At 28.9% G+C, this 21,999-nt stretch overlaps 1 protein-coding gene across 2 annotated transcripts; it reads left to right on the forward strand.

The window, feature by feature from the left end:
- Positions 1–207: 207 nt before the first annotated feature.
- sad (Cytochrome P450 family protein sad) lies at positions 208–20,665 on the forward strand. Of its 2 annotated transcripts, XM_011508117.1 has the most exons (7): positions 362–436; positions 10,195–10,580; positions 14,083–14,273; positions 16,324–16,664; positions 18,808–19,032; positions 19,818–20,030; positions 20,485–20,665. In XM_011508117.1, exons 2-7 carry the CDS (start codon positions 10,234–10,236, stop codon positions 20,608–20,610), a joined length of 1,443 nt encoding a protein of 480 aa, XP_011506419.1. In that variant the 5' UTR covers positions 362–436; positions 10,195–10,233; the 3' UTR covers positions 20,611–20,665. The 2 variants fall into 2 exon arrangements, with proteins under 2 accessions (XP_011506420.1, XP_011506419.1); XM_011508118.1 differs by lacking the exon at positions 10,195–10,580 and having other exon boundaries at positions 208–436.
- Positions 20,666–21,999: the final 1,334 nt, after the last annotated feature.

A 21,999-nucleotide genomic window follows, 5' to 3' on the forward strand; every position in this document is an offset into this window, starting at 1 on the left:
CATCTCCATCCCGTATCTCACTCCCCTCCCTGTCTTATACATACGTTTGTCGCTATGTATATAACGTGCACAGTGTCTCTTAGCGGCGCGTGGGAGAAAGACCCGTGGTTGCGGACTCTCGGGTTCCTTCTCCCCCCCCCCCCCCCCCCCTTCTCACACACTCTCTCTCTCGCTCTCTCTCTCTCTCTCTCTCTCTCTCTCGAGAGCTGGACTCCTTGGCGCAGTTTGGCGCGGCGTTATTTCAAAAATCGGGGCGAGAATAAAGTCGATGGCATTGCCGTCGGATGAGCCAGAGAAGCGAGCGGCTTTTCCTTCGTTATTATTATTCTTCGTTCGCCGTTTCCACGCGAATCCTCATCGGGGGCAGCACCGCGCCGTCTACCTGCCTTGAAGACTCCGCACCGGTTGTTCCTCGACTCCGCCAGCCAGTGATTAAGTAAGGAAATGTGCGGCCTGGACACTCTTCGCTCTTCCTCCTGACTTTTCTCTACCGTTTTACTTTCCTTCTCTATCGCTTCGATGACTTTGCGCCTGCATTATGGGACTTAGCGAATAAGGTAATTTCGATCAATTGCTTGCAAACTATCGTCACAAGGTTGCAAACTTTCTATCCTGAGAAAATTCCTGACGAGAGACGCGAGCTATGCGAATGAGCGAATCAGCGAATAAGACAGAGGGGCGAGAAAGGCTTGGGGATAGTGAGAGTGAGAGTGAGAGTGAGAGTGAGAGTGAGAGAGAGGGAGAGAGAGAGTGTGGGTGTGTGTGTGTGTGTGTGTGCTTGCGCGCGCGCGCGCGTGTGTGTGACTATACGAGAGAGGGATGGAGGGAGAGAGAAAGAGAGAAAGAGAGAGAGAGTGTGTGTGTGTGTGTGTGTGTGTGTGTGCGTGTGTGCGAGAGAAATCATGCGAATGTGGTATTTTGTAAAATTCAATAATAATTATTCCATTTACAATGAGGCAGTTTATCATAATTAAGAACATCCAACATTTACCATCTACAGTTTTCATTTAATGCCTCGTCTGGCATTTCCCATGCCTTACCAAGCATCGCCATAAGTCAGAGAAACAATTTCTACGGCGTTCGCCCTGCAATTACCGCCGTTTCTATCAACGATAATGCAGCGGTCAGTCTTTTTCATTCGCCTCTTGTGCTCGCAAAATAACAAAAAAACTCGTTTGCCGCTTATGTTTTTTCTTGCTGTTATTGAAAATCCCACGATTAAGTGAAATTATAGCATTGAAGGTTTCGAGAACTCACCGAAGGCAGACCGAGTCCACTTGCGTACCTATACTTTTCTTCGGTTCGAAGAAGCGCGCGCTTCTCTTCCCACGTGACTTCATATCTTCCTCGAGAATTGTGCGAAAATTATTATTGCGGCTCGCGAGGCTCCTGTCAAGCCCCACTAAACCTCTCACACCTAAGTCCACATAATTTGGCCTCACTTTTATCAATTTATTGTTTTACAAATTTATTACATATTTATCTATCTATCTATCTATCTATCTATCTATCTATCTATATATATATAGATATATATATATATATATATATATATTTATGTGTATGTATACAGATGTAAATGACGTGCAGATTTCTTTCGTTTGCTATCCTATTGTTAATACTAAAAATCATAAACTTTAATCGAGCGAGTAATTTTATTAGAATATCTTGGGCTTACCAAATCAAAGTACATTAAACGTATTATTGCAGTAACTTATGTAGTTATTATGTACTTATTAGGTGACGCATAAAGTAGAGCACTTAATGACTTTTTATGCTTTTAGATATTTCATTTTTTTTTTATGTTAAAAATTCTCGCATCCAAATATCCAAGTATCAATTTATTTCCTATTTATCTATAAATTTGTATGCTTTATTTAAATAACAATATTAAGTTGCTTTATTTATATAAAAACTGTTTAATCAACCGATAATCCACACTGAAACAAAATCACATGGATTAAATATGAAAAACCAATTCGGTTTATAAATATCGCAGTATTCGGAATAAATTATAGTTACTTTCATTATCTAATATAATACATTTTATTATTTTGTATAATAAAAAATTCTTTCTTTATAATATACATGTTCGTTTAAAATATTTTAAAGGCTTTTTCATTTATCTTTTAAATGCAAATGTCCCCACGCTAGTTTTACATTCAATTTAATACAAAGATATTTACATTTGAAATAGTTATTAAATATATGAAAATGAATATAAATTTATTATATTTTATAAATAGAACCAAATAGGCATTGGAGATAGAAATTATTATCTTTTTATTTTAATATTAGTTATGTTACTAAATTGTAAATATAATATCATTCAATTTACAATTAAAAAAGTATTCGTTCGATAAATGTACCCAACAAATATATCGTACATACATTATTTATGGTTATAAATTCAGTATTTGTTATTATACAATATTATTCAATATATATATATATATATATACATGCTTTGTTATATAACTAATTCGGTTCTCACTTATCAGTATTGATTTAAGATTATATTTAATGTTCTCAGCAAGTGTTTCTCTTTTTCCAATTAAAAGATAATCTTAAATTTTGTAAAATAATGCTTTATTGATAATATATAACTAAATATAAATATTATAATTTCAATAAATTAAGTAAAATATTTACTAATTAATATGAGTATAAAAGGATTTAAACTTATTACAAGCTGTGTTAAACACCAACTTGTTATTATTCATAATTTTTATTTTAACGATATATTACACGATACAGTTTCTTCTAAGAAATTTTTCATTATTTATATTAGTAAAAAAATAAATAATTACTATGTATGTGACAGTGTGAAGCCTCTGTTTTTACTATAGCAAGTATTGAGAAATTTTTATCCAATTTTGTTCATTGAAATTTTCACTGCAACGCTAAATTATTACTACATTATATATATATATATATATATATATATATATATATATATATATATATTAACTTTAACTAATATATTCAATAAATTTTTATATACTTAATTCTTCGATAATATCCAGTTTTCACGTGCAATCATAATTTACAATATCACCATAAACAAATATTAAAAAAATATTTAAAATTTAAAAGAGATTTTATAAATTATTATTTAAAAATGAAAAATCAGTTCTTAAAGTAATTAATGAAAATTTCTACCGAGTAAGTAAATTTTTCACTTTTAAAAATAAATATTACTAAATAAAGTTTTATAAAATAAAGTAGCTTTACAAGATTTTAAAAATATTGATTGATTAATTCATTAAAATGCACCGTTGGAACCTTATCCAAAAGTACTCTGTGTGACATATGAGAAAATAACTCAAATAAATTTTTGGAATAGAAAATAGAAATTCCGAATAATTTTCTACATATCTATACTATTAATGTACATTATATTTACAATTTTTTTTGTAATTTTATATGGACTTTTATTTTATTCTTTAATATTACGATGATGTATAATTGCTAGTAAATTATGATAGCACTTGTCAATCAAATTGTTATGTTTCAACAATGTGTCTCACTCTGCATATACATCAGTATTTGAGTATCGTGTAACGATTTAACATTTATAGAAATTTTAACAACACTAGTTTAGGAGGATATAGAAATTTCATTTCTATAGTCTATATTGATAGACTCCAGTGCTGGCTCTTGAAAAGAGTTATTGGATGGTTCTGGCAAGATTATCCTAATCCGAATGAACAATATCGTCAATTTGACCAATTTTTCCAAATCGATGGAAACATGAAATAAAACGGCGTTAAGAATTAAACTAATATATTGTAAAAAACTCGAATTAAAAGAGTTTTGCATGACTACATAAGAATAACTTTCACAAAAATTTCGTATGAAAAATATATATTGCCGATTATGAAAGCAACGATATGTATTAATATACGCATATCACTTAAAATGAGATTATTTAATTGATGTTATACTTAAAAATATATTAAATTAAATGAGATAATTAAATGAGATAGAATAATACTTGAAATATTAAATTTAATTATCAATCGGGTATTAAATAATCGTTATTTTTAAATTTTACACAAATATCTACATTCAACTTTTACGATCATTAAGCAGTTTTTAAACATTTATAAAACGTCATTTTTAATAAATAAATATTTATTATTACTTATTATTCGAATGTAAAATTAACGAAGAAAGGATATATAATTAATTGAAAGCTACATGTTTCTCTTAATACAAAAACTTTTTGTTAAAATAAAATGGAAAAAAGTTTTAAATAGTTTCACAGAAACATTTTGTTAATGTTTAATTTTGATTAATTCATGATTAAATTAAATCTATAAAATATATTATTCTCTCTAGGTAAAGCTAATTTTTCGTATAAGCTATATTGAACCTTAGCAGTAAACTTAAGTAACCGCTTTAAAAAAATTAATTTATTAATTATGTAAACATTGTGCATGTGAGAATTCAAATATTTTCAATTATAAAACTTTTATTTTCGTTACTTATAATCTAAAAACACATAGCAATTATTACATATAAAATATGTATCCCAGTATTTAAATCCATGAAAATACATATTTATAATAATTATTAATAAAATATTTAAAGCACGTTTTAATGATATTTGGATGAAAAAAAAATTAAACGAATGCATAAATATATAATTATATTTGATTACATGAATTTAATTGAAACTGAAATTTAATTTTTAAGTAAAAAACCAAGACACCATGTATGTTTAAAATCGCTACTCTTACCTTTTGAGGAGTATGAGCATGAGGGATGGAGGGGGTAAAATATTATCTAAGAGAGTCATATAGTGATGGGTTGTCTGCTCGAATGATTTATGGTAAATGCATCTGGTACGGATGAACTCGCCTTGGAGTCTGTCATTTGTCCGACTCGGTTTTTTCGATGCCAACATTGATTATCCTCACGATGCTCTTATCGCGCAATACACTGATTCGATTTACAATGTCATTTACAATGATGTGAATTTTGTTTCACTCTTGAAAGTCCTATAGTGTTCAAAGTCATCTCCCACCTTACTCCATCTTAACGAATATCGGCCTGCATTAAAGATATTAGAACCATCATCTTGAATTTTTACACATTCTCATGCATAATAATTATGAACTATTTTTCGAAATGAGACTAGAAAGAAAATGTAGACAGCGTATATGCTTCTACTTTCACTACTGTACTCTCGTTACCTACTTTTCTTCAATTTATTCCGAATAGTAATCGCAAATTGAACAATTGTGCTATCTCCTTCACATACAGAACAAAGTAAACGGTAAAAAAAAAGCATTCGTAATAACAGCCGAATTCGACTATTTAAAATAATTTCTGTTTTCTATAACTTTGTATATACATTAGCATGAAATATGTCCACTAATTAATACCATAATGTTAAATACAAATTAATAACTAATTCTCTCATATTTAAAGTAGCATTTGCATGGCAATAATGCGTATTTGGAAGAAAGTATATTACATTCACAGTTAAAAATCAATATTTGAATAACTTAGAAATATGGAATTATTAAACGCGTGCCTTGAAATAGTAATTTTAGTTTCTACAATTAAACGAAATATATAAATAAACTACTTCCAATACATTTCACTAAAAGAAAATTCGTTTTTTCGTAATTCCTAAAGCAATGATTCGTAGGCGAAGTAGTACTACTAGTATTACTAGAATTCGTAATTCCTATATGCTAGATTTGCTTTTTAACTGTTCTATTAAAAAACCAAGTAAAACAATTGAATAATTAAAAAAAAAACAGCTGAATACATTTAAATAAATCAATAGGTATTTTTATGACGAAAAGCGATAGTGAATTTTAACGAATTAAGATTGAAAATATAGTACGACTAAAAGTGTATAGTAAATAATAATTATTCTTATTAAAATGTTGAATAAATTAAATGCTTTAATTTGGAAGTAAGTTATGCCGAATAGTAACTTTTAAACAGCAGTTTTATCTAATACGCGTTAAATGTTATTCTTTTAACCTCGTATTGAAAGATATTTTCAAAATTTCGTATTTTCGAAAAAATCAAAATATTATACCGACTTAAAAAAAAAAGAAAAAAAAAGTATATATATTAGACAGTTAAAAATCACGTCGGCAATTTATATATAAATTTACCTTCAATTAACATAAATTAACATAAAGAATAAAAGAAATTGTAAATTGAAATTTAATATACAAATTATGTACATGAAATGAAATTTCCTAAAACCTTAAAATAATATTATAATATTAATTTTAGTATAAGAAAAGTCAAATCTATGTAAAATAAATAACTGACGCAATAGACATATCGACGTGTGATTTTATTCATAATCGACTTTCACTTGTTAAGTGTGCTAAAATTGACTAACCTTGCGCATGTGATTTACAAATATCCTATTTTGTACTATGATTATAATAATATGAATAAGATTTGATTGAAAATTCGCACAGTAGCTTAGTTGGCAAAATATTCGTCGACAAATCTTATCCAAGGTCCTGCTTTTATAATCAAGCGGTTTTAAAAATATTTTATTATATTTCATTTTTTCATTCATTATATCTTCATTATTTTTCCATAATGAAAAATACTCGTAATAAAGTAATTATATATATATATATATATATATATATATATATATATGTATACAAAAAATATGTAATTTAAATGATCAAAATCAAATAGTTTTCATATATAAAAGTTATTATCATTGTGCAAAGGGCATATGAAAAAATTTAATCTCTCAAAAAATTTTAATTATATCAATCGAGCCAATTGAAAAAATAGAAAAACCGAATAGCTTAAAAATTCAAAAAATCCTCTATCTAACATTTTCTTATTTTTGAAACAAATGTTTATTATAATATTTTATTCTATAATAATACATTCTAATGCTATTAAATGATAATAGAATTATCGAGAGATAACCATCTAAGACAATATAAAAAAGCATTAGAAATAACTTTAGATTCACAAAAAGTTTATTATCAGTTATAAATTATATAGAAATATTTCTGATTAATGATAAAATTTTAGTTTTAATCCTTTGGCACAATTTAATGTGCCTATTGAATATTAAACGAGTTAATAATTATTATTTTATTTTCGAAAAGTAGATAAGGAATATGAGAATTTTACACAAATGATTATCATGCAAAAAGCAAAAAAAAATGTCTTAACAAAGAATAATCCACTTTTCACAGCCATAAATAATTTCTCACTCACAATCTGAAATTATCTAATAATGTTTGCTTATTCTTTGGTTTAGTTAACTATTCATATTATTTCGCTTCTCATAGCTTAATATTTACAAAATATTAAATGTCTATTCGATTCAATATATTTCGGTGAAATATATTAGAATAAAATTAGGATGAACAATGCGCTATAAACAATAGATGATTAGTGAAAAGCAAATAATTTTTACTTACTCTTATTGCACTTATATTATTTACATATTTATATTGTGCCAATAGTTTATTTGTGTGCGATTTTAAATGAATTTGTAATTTTCTCATTAATTATAAAAATTAATAGATAAATTTCCGTGTCTGAAAAATAAAATAAAATTTCACTAATAAATCCGTTTTATGCAGCATTAGATACTTAAATTACATACTTAGATGTATAAATACGTATTTAATATGCTATTTGATATTCTATGAAATTATATTAATCGTATATTAATAATAATATATTGTATAATAATATTTTCACAAGTTGATTGGCTATTTAATAGTACTAAGAAGGGACATAAAATTTATTTGGTTAAACTTGATAAAGATATTATTTTTGCTTGAAAAAAAAGATAAATTTTGTTATATATTTAATAACTAGTGCCTTTTAATAAAATAATATTTGTTTAAAAGTATCATTTTATAAAATTTAAATAAGCACTAATATTGCCAAGAATCCATAATTGTACCACTTTCTCTCCTTCCATATGTACATATTTATAAAAATAGTGAAAACATTGCTGTATATTGAACATGGTTTAATCAAATATTGTCACATTAATAATAGAGAAAATTATAGGAGATAGTCGACAAAGTATATCGAATAATTAAAGATTTAATATATTGTTACGTTCTTTGATATTTTACCAATATTATTGTTAAAAAAAAAAAAAAAAAAATCATTTGTTTATAATGACTGTCGGTAAGAATTTTTATTTATATTGAAAATATCGAGCACTTTGGAAAAGCAAATAGAGTAATATATATATATATATATATATATATATAGAGATTAACTGTCGGTTCGTAATTTGCATTTGAAATAAAAAAACAACTATTTCCACAAATTCTCTTCTCTATTCTATAATATATTTATAGATACTAATTCATTCGGAAGAGTTCGACATTCAAGAATAATTATTTATACTTTTTTTTAGTTTCAATTGAATATTACCATGGATATATAAAATAAATATATATATATTTTTTTTTTTAATAAAGCTTAAATAACAATGTTCTATTAATAAACTTATAAATAATATATTGTAAGTATATCGAATGGATCTAGGTTGAATTTGAATTGGAAGCCGAAGAAATGTAAACAAAAAAACGTTAATTTAATAAGCTAACTTAAAACCAATAAAACAAAACCTTTTTAGATGTAGAAAAAAAATTTAATTATTTTTCTATTATAGTTAATCTTAAATCGATCTTGTATCGATAATCTCTTTCTGGAAAAATATTAAAATAACTTGCTTATCAAACGAGGTATGCATTAATAATGCTATTTGGTAAGTACCACTACAACTACATTAATAATGGTAAATACAATACAAAGTCTTCCGCACTTTCATTAATTTGTGGCATTGAAAAGGTACTTTTATATTCAATATATTTGGAATTTTTAATTTACTCGGTAAAATTTTGAATTGAAAGCGCAATTTATATTTAACAGAATTTATGAAAAGAAACGAATGAAATTACATTTTAGTAATATTGTATTTTTAATTATAGTATCGGTACTTTTACATTAATATATTCACGTAGTTGGAAGAATCATCTGCACCACAATTATTCGAATAAATCGACAAAAAGTATCAAAATTAATAACTATATTGTCTTACTTTTTAAAATATATTAGATTTTTATAACAAAGTTGACATTCGTTGAACTTCTTTGAACAAATCATATGATTATTTTATGCCTTTAAGAATGCTAATTCAATTTTATCACCATCGAAATAATAAATATTATGCAAACATTTTTTATTCGAGTGAAAATTAATTACTCCTTTGTGATAAATCGGACATTTTTATATCGATCTCTTTTTACAATTTTTGTATGTGTTTCAATTTATATATATATATATATATATATATATATATATGATAAGATTATACTTCTTATACGATTAATGGCAAATAATTAAAATAATTAAGAAACTTTTAGGCAGCAAAGTCTTTAATATTAGCAACATCTTTTCTTCTTTTTTTTTTGACTATTTAGCTTGGTGAAAGAGAAATTCACTATTAAATCTCATCGATTTCTATTAAAGTATACCGATTTTAATTTACCTTTTCAAAGTATAATTAATGTTCCCGTCTCTCCCTCTCCTCGATTCTCTATCATTTAGCGTGAGAATTTTATTTAATGATCATACCTTTAAATTGATGAATGGACATTAAAATTAATCATTTTGATGAGTTGGTTAAGGCGAATATTAAAAATATGTTTCATTGTTGAAAATGTCAAAAACGTAATAGTACTGAAATAATAAAAAAAAAAAAACAAAAAAGAAAGTGGCACGATCAGCTCAATTTACAAATGACATAATAATTAATTGTTACATAAAGTAAATAGGCCATATTCTCATTGACATTCACATTGAAATTTGTTTGTTACTTAAGATGAATCGATCGACTCCTTGTACAAAACTTTGATTTATTTATAATGGACATTCCACATCTACTCGTTGTTCAACACTGTACCAGCGATTGCATTTCTCTTATCGATAAATACAATACAAAATAATATTTTTAATAATTGGACTCACAGCCTAACGCGCGGATTCAATTTTCATGCTCGAACAATAAAAATGTAGTGTTGAGCGACAGCTACGTTAGAGAAGTCCAGTGATCCAAATGTTCCTTCTACAGATACACATAATGCAATATATATTTCATAGGATAGAGAAAGATAAATAGGCAGTAAAACACGATTATCTTTTCAGTATTGCTGGTAAGTCGGCTCAACAAGCATCGGCCGCTCTATGCATCGCATTTCAAAGTTGTACTTGTCGCTGGCGAACTTAGTCAGTCGACAGAGTTCGATGGTTGACATGCCAGATTGCTGGAACCCGCCCATTCTAAATACCCTCAGCTCCTTCTTCAATCTTCACCGTACCAAGTACCTCCACGAGTACGTCGATACCCGTCACAAGAAATATGGGACCATCTTCCGCTCCAAGATTGGCCCGACCAAAGCCATATTCGTCAGCTCGGCCGAAATCATACGTGAGATATTTCGACTCGAGGGTCCGACTCCTCAACACTTTATACCGGAAGCCTGGCTATTCTACAATCGGATACGAAAGCAACAGAGAGGTCTGCTCTTCATGTAAGATATTTTCTATCTCGGCTTTCTTTTTTCCTTTTACGTTACGCGCGAAACATCATTACCAATAACAATCCCTCCGCATAATTTTGCCATTCCCTTCATCCTGCCTCTCGACGAATTTTCTTCTTTTTTTTTTTTTTTTTTTTTTTTTTTTTTTTTTTAAATGGAATTTTTTTTTTTTTTTTTTTTTTTTTTTTTTTTTTTTTTTTTTTTTTTTATATCGTCTTTTATCCACTTTCACAAGTTACAATGTTTGAGTTTGATCTAAAAAAAAAAAAAAAAGATTGACACCAATTAGTAACTCTTCTTATTAAATTCAAATTTTATACATGTTTTTAATTAATTTAATTTAATTTAATTTTTTTTTACTAATTTTGATTAGTTTTTACTTCACTTTGATATTCATAGCATCGTATGATTATAACAATGTAAATCTATTAAAGCTTAAAGACACTATTTACATTACTATTATTACAATATTTACTAGTTTATTGAGAATAATAAATAATTTGTAATAAAAATGTTGATTCTCAGTGCTCGATAAATGGTTACGATACACATATGCATACATATATATATATATATATATATATATATAATAGGTATACATTACAAAGTTTAACTCAATCAATAGATGTATACTTGTCTATATTTGTTCAAAGGTGTCAAAACGATATGTTTCAAGCTTTTGCCTTAATGTTTGAAAAATGACTGAAAGTCCAATTATCCAAGACATTTGAAATGAATTTCAGTATAGGTTGAAGTTATTTTTATCCATTACACACGATAACCACTATAGTAGTCGTCATTATAACATTAATTAAGCAGTTGTCGATAAATATTGGATCGTACAATTATTATAAACATTATAATCGGAAGCGACGTTCCTTATAGGGTTTCCAGTTAAGCTTCTTATTTATAAAAACTACAAATTTTTTTCGTAAAGCGCGAGATCATAGTCTTTCATTCATTTGAATTTTTCTATCATTACATGTAAAAATACCAAATTCTCAATTGTTCTATTATCGCACGAGTTGTATGAAAAAATTTCTGTCATTCGCGAAACAAACAAATAAGCCTGAAAGATATTACTTAATTTAAACTTATTTCATTGTAACGCTCGCTGGTAGCACGTAAGCCAAAGTGTCATTCTTATCTCTCGGACATCCGACACCCATACCCGTCTAGACGGAAGTTTAATAATACAGAAACTCTGTAAGCAGCAATGCAAAAAAAAAAAAAAAAAAAAAAAAAAAAAAAAAAAAAGAAATGAAAAAAAGAAAAATGCAATCCTTGCGATTTGCACGTGTCTTTGTCGCTTGTCGCGCGTGGAATCGTCGTGTGCGTGGGTCTCGTCAGAGGACATAAGCACTGCTGAGGAGTGGCGAATTTTTTAGTTCGCCGAATGTTATAATCAGCGGTACTCAGACGGATAGTCATTCACGGCTATCGGCTTAGTAGATTCTTTGTGATGTAGATTTATTAGTAACGTGGGTATAGAAAAAAGGGAGACAGTTGGGAAGTCGGAGGAGTGGAGTGGAGGTGCGTCGATTAGAGTCAAGGTTGGTCGCACGCGGTATAAACTTTGATCATAAGTCTATCACTTTTCCTCTCTCGAGAATGTATTTGTTTGGATATCCCCGTGACGTTAACTTATCGAACGTATTATTTTCGATCCTTGGCGTACCTTTAACGCGAGTAGCTTCGTGACTTCAAGTCTACATGGATAAATAATATAGCCGTCGTAATTACACTGATCCTCTTAAAAAATATCATAAATATAAAATAATATATCCTTAATTTCATGAAAATTGATGTGTGCTTATTTCGTGTGCTTCTAAATTCTGTTCGTACTTTGTATATTTCTAGCGAGACATTGGCATAAAGATATTGGAAAATTTTTTAAACACCCATTGAAAAATAAGCTTTTCATTAGAATATTAAATTAACAATTACGTGCTTTCTAACATTGTATGTATAATTTACGATTATTTAAGAGTTCCTTAGTACGATGTAACGTACTAGCACGATGTAACAATATTATCATTCAAATATTAAAAAGACACGTTAAAAGAGATTCTCACCATTACGGGACAAAAAAAAAAAAAATAAATAGTTGCAAAAATAGATGGCAAATTGATAATTTTCTAAATTTTCGAAAATCATAATATACTAATGGTATATAATCGTATATAATTTTAATGGATATATAGTCAGATAAAACGTTCGTCGTTGCATTTACTAGTGAATTTTATTTCAAATTACCCAAATATTTATCGCAACATTTCGTTATATTGTCGAAAAATTATTTATCGAAATGGCAATTATACATTTAAACAAACGATGCCATAAAAGCAATAGAAATTGTCAATCGTATTTTGTTAACGACAATGATATTGTTAATAATAAAGATGTTTCCTTGGAAAAATTTAAATATCACAAAAATATTATATATATTTTTAATATTCAATGAAATAAGTACAACTCTGAGCTGTAAATGATTTTATATAAAATTACTTTTAACATAAAATACTAAATTTTATATAACTTCTTGGCCATTCACAAATTCGCATCATTGTTGAAAAATTTGAAACGATATTTAAAACAAAAGAAGGAATAATGATTGGTACAAAATTTTGAAAATATTGAATAAATATGAGGAAAAAGAAAGCACATTTGTCTAGATAACCGTGTAATAATATTTAAATAGCATATTTCTTAATAATTGTAAATGATCTCTCCTTAACAGAAAAACCGTATTATTATTTCCTATTAAGCCAATTAAAAGCATTAAAAGCACAACGATTATAAACAGCTTTTATTTATTCGTATTGTAAAATTCCTTATAAAAAAAAAAAAAAAAAAAAAAAAAAAAAAAAAAACAACAACCAAGGAATAATTATTAATGACTTGGCTCGTTTGGTGTGTTTGCGCAGTCAGTCACTCGACTCATTGCTGGAAGCATTCACTCATCGTGTCAATTGGGCTCTATTTTACATCGGGTGTTGCTAAATGATTATCGCTGATAACAGACCGTATTGTCGACACTTTGACATCAATGTCATGCAGCCCTGTGTAATCGAGCAAGGGTTAGAAGAACTTTAAAAATACATTATTATTTCATTATTATTATTATTAATATTATTTCTCTTATAACATCACTCGCGTTGTGTTAGGCGATAATCAAGCTTCAAACGTATTTTATTTATAATATAAACAATAAGGCTGATGTATGTAGTATGGTCCTTCGTAATTTATATCCTTGTACTTATTAAATAGAATTACCGAGGACTAATAATCAACGATTTAACATTTTCTTCTGTACTCTTCTGTTCAGCGATAATCATTACGAATGATATCTAATATTTAGTTATATTTTCATCTATAACAAGTTATACTCCAATAATACGTGATCGATAATAAAATTAATAATTAATTGGAGCAGGGTGTGAGTGAGCGTGTATTTTAAATAATATCTTATGAAAGTATTATTTTCTTATAGGGATGGCCAAGAATGGTTGCACTATCGAAGGATATTAAATAAAATAATGCTGTCACCAAACTCGGTGAATTTGATGATCAAACCGTGCCATAACGCTGCTGAAGATCTAATTAGCAATTGGAAAAGTTTTGGAAACAGCGGTCAAGTTATACCAGACTTAGAGAATCAATTGTATCTATGGTCAATTGAAGGTAAATAAAAAATAAATAAATAAATGACAACCTAACCCATACAATGTTCCATTAATTTAACAATATATTTATATTCGCCTATGCACCAGTGAAGTATATATTCATGAAATATGAACTTTGCTATAAGTATTTTAATATATTTATTATAGACAGTTTATAAAAATACGATACATCACTTATTATGCAACTCCAATTATCTTCAATAGTAAATATTAGTTACATTAATTTTCAATACTTACTTAACTATATATAATTAAAGAATGCAGCGCGTTATTTAAGATAGTGACGATGTCATTGCGAAATGAACTAATTAAAGTGTAGATTAACGGAGAGATATTATTAGGATCGAGATTAGGCTCGATGGAATGGAGGATTACATGGAAAGTCAAGTCGTGACTTTTCCGGTATTTCCGAAATGGCTGAATTTCCACTCCATCCAGCGTTTATAAAGTAAAAGTTTATTTTACACCAGCAGTACCGTCACAGCTTAACCGACAATTTGAAATAATAAACATTTACTTAATATGTAATTGCAAGACATTTGTGTGGGAATGAATTGATACAAACACGGTTGAGTTAAATTGGTGGAAAGGCTGAACAGTTGACTTTACAAGATGCTACCTTGACAAATACATGACATATTGAGTATTTGGAAATGTCCAGTGAGAAATTTCGCTATCATCTGTTTCGTGAGAAAGGATGGAAAATGATGAGATACGCTCGGTTAGTATTATTATACGACAAATCAAATAAGTAGTAAAAGTTAAATGGAACTGTCGGTCGTTCAGTTTCAATCAATCGGATTCAAGTAATTTTTTATATTTTAAATAAAATTTTAAATAAACAAAGTCCTATTCGTTTATTTACATCGATCGTAATGCAATAATACCGAAGCATTTTTACAAGATTAACGCTGTTGTATACATATAAAGTCTCGATTTTAATAAATCACGGATAGAATTATGCCAATCGAAGCTGTTAATATTATCTTTCGGATTGAATTTTAAAGTAAAAATCCTCTTTGCAAATGTGATTATTCGGTTGGGTTATTATTGTTATTATTTTTTTCTTTCTTTTTTTTTTTTTTTTATACATTATGCTAGTCAGTGTATAATTATGATTTCTAGTTACGTGTAGGTACAAATGCCGTATATCCGTTATTTATTTAAATTATATTATTTGACAGATGACATTTTTAGCTTATCTCTGAAAATATTGTTCCCATTGGTATTCAAATATTGGAAACTATCAATTGAAAAATCCTTAGAGGCAAAAAATTGATTATAAAAATTCAAACATACCAACATCCTTTTCTCGTTCTTATATTTTTGCGCGAGATTTCATCACCCCGTATGCCTGAATAAAGGATCCCGAGCACATCTCTTCTGTCACTAACCTACCACTAAGCTAAAATTATTATCAAGAAAAAAAGGTTCTCCATTATAAGAATTCATACGTCTTTCCGCACAAATTCTAATGTCAAATATACACTCAGATACATATAAATTAATGTTCATTTAATATCAATCACTCACTGTATAATTAGATTATTCATAAAAGTAAAAAATTTATTATTATATATATAATACATTTTTATTGTAAGTATCATGCAATACATGAATTTTTCAATATTAAAATTATGAAAATTATGTCAAAATTTTTTATCTTGCTTCTATTTCAATTGACCTCTCTCATTTAACTGATTATATTAATTAACTAAATGACTATATAATGATGTTATACGAGTCTATATAAAAACTATAAATCTACATAGGTATTACACTATGAAAATTAAGTAATTGTCATCATCATACAGTGACAATATCAACGCACATTACTAGCACTAATACTACTCGCAGCATAGGAAAGGTCTTTCGATTTTCAATTTTATAATATTACAAGAAAATTAAATAAATCGTTAATGTATATAATGATAAAATACACTCGATAAAACAAAAAGGTGTTAATTAAAGTGAGTTAAGAAAATGTTTTGACGATCTCCCATTAGGAATATCCTTATTTAATGAATGATAATGCAACAACGATTCAGTGCTGCTGGCAACATTGATCGGCAGCCTCTGGAACGACTACAAGCACAGTGTCCTGGACGAGCTGCAGGTCCTTTCACGCACTCTCACCCGGATTTTTGAGCACTCGGTACACCTGTCGCGGGTATCCCCGCGACTGGCGATGCTCGCGCGATTCCCCTCCTGGTGCGGCTTCGTCACGACGGCCGATTACGCCCTCTCGGCCGTCAGCCGCCTCGTCGAGGATATGGCGAAACTGGAGAATGCGGAGGACGGGCTCCTGCACCAAATGATGGCCAATGGGATTCGCGGCGCGGTATTGCAAAGAATCGTCGTCGATCTCATTCTCGCCGCTGGCGACACGGTGAGCTTTGCCACTTATTGGCCTCGCGCTTAGTTGGCAAATTAAAAGGATCGCAATTGATGGGATAATCATACGGAGCATAGTCCAAATTCCTAATTATACACATATAATTATAGATAATAGTCAAATACTCAAAGTCAAAATGTCAAGTGAATATTTGAAAATCTCAAGTCACTATTAGCACGAAATATTTTATTCCTCGAGTCGAGGGATTAAACTATTTCATTTTAAAATTATGGATTTTATTTCTTTAAATATAAATACATTTCTAAATGACAAATCTCTCGAGAAAGGAATATTTTTTTAAAAAAAAAGCCTATAAGTTTATCAATGAAAACAATTCGATCAAAATGATCACTTCTTAATTTTTACTCTTTCAATTAGAAGATTAGCAGAATAAAAATTGTTTTTATTTATTTTGATTTTGATTTTTCATATTATTATTTTGAATCTTTTTAGTATCGTAATAAAATCTTAGTTTTCATTATATATATATATATATATATATATATATATATATATATATATATATAGAATTGAAATTTTTAATATATTCAAGAAAAATATGATAAAAGATTTTTAAGTGGCTACTCCAACCTGCAAGTAAATAAGAAATTTTTCGTTTTTTTCCTTAAGACTATAAATACTTTTAAGCTTGATTGTGATTCAAACAATAAAGATGAGATTTATTTGAGGATCAAAGGCACTAATGATAAATAAGTAAACAATACAGGTTAAAATTCACTACTAGTCTTCAATTACTATTATTATTAAAGTTACGAAGGAAACTAATATTTTAAACAAAGTACAAAAACTAATAACCCGAGCATTGTGAAGATAAAATAAATAATATTCAAACTTTACACCAATTCGCTTAAAGCTTATTAAAATTAAAACTTAATGTTTTAATTTCGAATGTAAAATACACAAAATTTATGTATGCTTCCATGATATCAGAATAAAATACTATTTTATTTTGTTAAATTATCTTGAGAAAATATTGATAATCTTAATTAATATAAGTTTTCAATGAAATCAATATAGCATATTCAATTAATCGCGAACAACCACTTGTCATTCTATTCACATTTACCTATAAAAAATCTCTATCAAATATTAAATATAATTTGCTTTAATTTGTTTATTTATTTATTTCTTTAATTAATTAATTAAGATAAAACGGTTAATCCAACCAAATATTATAGTTTTATTATATATAGATCATTATAACGCTGCTGTATACACATTTAAGATTATTTAAAATTTGTTTCTTGACAAATACCAATCATTTATACATTAATTGCTTCAAAATATATTTCTGTTAAAAAAAAAAAAAAAAAAAGCAAATATAACATTTACATTACAATGCAATTTCTATGGAATTAAAAAATTATTTGAATTATAAACTATTTAAAGCAAATTCTAATATTATGCCAGATATGCCAAAAAGTAAAGATTTTTATTATTAAAAACAAAAACAAACAAAAAAATATTTAGATTAATACAGAGAAAAAAAAGAATAAACAAACAAACAAACAGACAAATAAACGAAAAGAATATGGCAGAAGTGAAGAAGTTGAATAAGTTTTAGTATTAAAGTTCAAATTGACATTGAAATCAATGAGTATTATTTAATATTATTTATGAACTTCTTTCTTAGACTGAAACATTAATAAACTATCGATATCATTCAATTTTAACCTTTCAATTTGTAACAAAAAAAAAGCATGACGAACGTTACGGCCCCTAATACAATTTGAAATCGGTATTACATAATAGAGTTGAAATGTTTGCGCAGTCATGGACAACCTTTCGCGAAAAAAGTCATTAGTGGAATTTCATAATCTTATCTTTTCATTTAAATCGATGACATTATTGATAATAAAACATTTCGATAACATAGTCTATACTTTTTATATAACGATATTGTTTCATACATCGATGAAATTTAACGAACTTTTACAATGCATCCGCAAAGCTTCAAGGTCATTGGCAATGTCAATCTAGCGAAATATAGATCGAGCTCACCGAAAGCCTGAAAATCATCGACTTTCCTCGCGTGCAAATTTCAACCCAAACCTCTGCTACAAAAGCAATCATTAACATCCTGCGTGAGCTGCTCTCTTAACTTTTTAACTTTCAGACAGCATACTCGATGCAGTGGCTGATGTTCTTACTGGCGAATAACCCGGAGGTCCAGGAAAAAATTCACAATGCCCTGGGAGGGCTCGAGGAGAAGGAAGTGCTACGCGATTCGCTACTCAAAGGAGCAATAAAGGAATCTCTGAGGCTTTATCCGACCGCACCGTTTCTCACGAGAGTTTTACCGCAGGACACGCTACTCGGTGGATATCCTGCTTACAAGGGTGTACGGAGCATTGTTGTCTTCTACGATCGACCTTCTACGACTTTCTTCTGTCAATTTTATTACAATTTTACGCGCGTACACGCGGCACGTTAAGATTGAATGACGCGGCCGATGGGTTTAAACTTTCCTCTTTAATAACATAATTCGCACTTGTCGAGTTTCGTTGGTGCCGTATCGAATTATTTTTATGCAAGCTAAAGATAAATATCGTACTTGCTTGGCTAAAAGAGCGGTAAAAGCAATGAGCGCTCACGGGAATATTGAATTAAGCGTTGAGATTTGTTTGATCGAGCTTAAGAGAGAGAGAGAGAGAGAGAGAGAGAGAGAGAGAGAGAGAGAGTGTGTGAGTGAGGGCGGGCGGGGGGGGGGGGGGGGGGGGGAGAGAGAGAGAGTGTGTGAGTGGGGGGGGGGGGGGGGGGATGGCGGGGATCGCACGACTCGTTGATCTTACGATGATCCGAACTTTCTGTTATTTAATCCATTCGTTATGGCAAAAAACTTGAGGCCTATAAGATTTAACTTGTTGACATTGCGAAATGTTCTTCTATTCAACGCACACGCGCAATTAGTTTTGGCAGTCGGAAAAATTAATGCTAAATTCAGGAGCAAAATAGCGCCGCCTAGCGCGGTCAATGTGCCAATTGAGGGTAAAATGGAAGGATTAAAGAAATAATCTTGGCGGGGCTTATTTCGGACACGAGTTAATGCTAAGGAATCTCATGCGAGAGTAAGGATTTTTCTTATTGCGCAATATTGCTCATAAAAGTAATATACTTTTGTTTCAGGAGCTCGTAGTGATCTCTTTGTACTCTTGCGGTCGAGACGAGGTCAACTTCCCGAGGGCACAGGAATTCCTACCCGAGCGCTGGTTACGTAACGAGAAAGGTGAATTCGAGGGTGTGATAAATCCAAATGCCACGCTACCTTTTGCCATGGGCGTAAGGAGCTGCATTGGAAAACAACTTGCCGTCACGCAAATGTCCATCACAATAGACAAAGTAAGCCCTTTCCCTTCTTGCCGCGAAATTATTCTTACGCTTTGTCCAGTTGAATTTACGAAATTCATCTTCGGATCGACAAGTTAATAATATAATCGTTCGAGAGATAGAAGATTTTTCTTTCAAAGTTTCTTTCAAATTTTGTCGTTAAATTGAAGTAACCAGTGGCCAACTCGAACGTCAATGCTTTTGCTAAGAGTTCGAGCACTTTTCCCATTGCCAAACCCACTGCCACACTTTTTTTCTTCTTTTTTCTGTTTTTTCTTACTTGTTTTTTTTTTTTTTTTTTTTCGTCCAGTTTATTGAACGCAATGAAAAATGTTAAATTGCTTCTTTATGTGTCATTGTGCCATTGTCAGATTTCACATTTAATAATAGTAAATAACGATTTGTCCTATAAGTATAGTTAATAATTCGATTTGAAATAATGGAATTTATGTTTTGAAATTTTCAGCTATTAAAAAATTTTAAAATTCAATGTCTAAATACGAATGAAATTACGATGAAATTACGTCTGATCTCTGCGCCATCAAAGCCATTGCAAATGCGGCTGATTCGAAGAAGTACTACTTGTTATTAAAATTTATAAGAGCTGTTCGATCGATCTGTTACAATTACATATATAATTTAGTATTAAATATACTATTTTAAACATATTGTAAATGCTTACATTTATGTTTAATTTCCAAGAGTATTTTGTTCCTAAACATATTATATAAATATAAAATTAGTATTTAAAATTTTATTTTCCTTATATATATATATATATATATATATATATTACACGATTCTAAGACCGTGAATTTTGTTCTGTTTTACCTTTCAAAATTACTCTTTTAATGATTACAAAATTTGTTCTTAAATCACGGATAAATATAATAATAAACGATTATCCTGTTTTATCCTTTTTTTTTTTTTATCACAATTTTGAGCGAATACTTTCATCGTGAATGAATACTTTATTGTGAAATATTTTCAATATTCTATGAAAATTAACACCTGAGGTAGAAAGGTATTCAATTTTTGTACATCCAATGCGAGATTGTTCACGATAAGTTTTCCAATTACGTACAATCTCATTGTGGTTATTATAATAATTATTATGAGAGTAAAAAATTAGCAGTTCAGTTTCATGAACAGATGAAAAAGTTAAATTTTAAAAATTTAGCCCAAATGTTTGAAAATTATTGAAAAAAATAGTGGACACTTGCGGCATTTAAATTGAATGTCAAAATGTTTATTCGGTACGAATGAAATGTGACGATCAAAGTATTTCGTTAAGTGGTCTCTCTTCTGAATTTTTCACCAAATCTTCACAAAATGAACAATCTATTAATTTCTCTAACCAAGCTTTTTAGTCGGATAAAATGTCTATTTTACATTTAGATCAAAGCAATTCAATAATATTGGCGATTATATAATTAATTGAATTTTTTTAGCGAATAGAACTTAGTGAGAAAGTAAAAACTTCAGCGTGAACTTTCCGCAAGTATAGAAAAAACAAATCAAAATATTCCTATTAAGCGTAGTATTGATTGATAGATCATTTCAATCTATCGTCTACCATGCAAATTAAATAAAAAATAATAAAAACAATATTTATATTCAGAGAAGATAACTTGTTCTGGCACACATATATCCACCATAATGGCGAAACCAAAACCTTTCGCTTCTTTATCCAAAACTACATTTATATTCTCAAACTTCAATTTCCAGACTTTTCAATTATTATACTTCGAATTCGTTCTAGTTCTTACTTCTAATCCGTTTGTGACGACGCAAACGTATTATAAAATGCTAAATTAACCAAAATTAATAAAAAAAAAATTTAAGAATAAACGTTTGTGCACAGCATTGTCAACTTGAAATACCAAAGCTTATCAAATACTATTGTTGTTATCATTAACAACAACATGAGATAACACAAGTAGATAGCACATATAATACATTACGATAACTAAGTGATTAA

Source organism: Ceratosolen solmsi, unplaced genomic scaffold (genome assembly GCF_000503995.2).
Source record: "Ceratosolen solmsi marchali unplaced genomic scaffold, CerSol_1.0 scaffold1, whole genome shotgun sequence".
Taxonomy (NCBI): domain Eukaryota; kingdom Metazoa; phylum Arthropoda; class Insecta; order Hymenoptera; family Agaonidae; genus Ceratosolen; species Ceratosolen solmsi.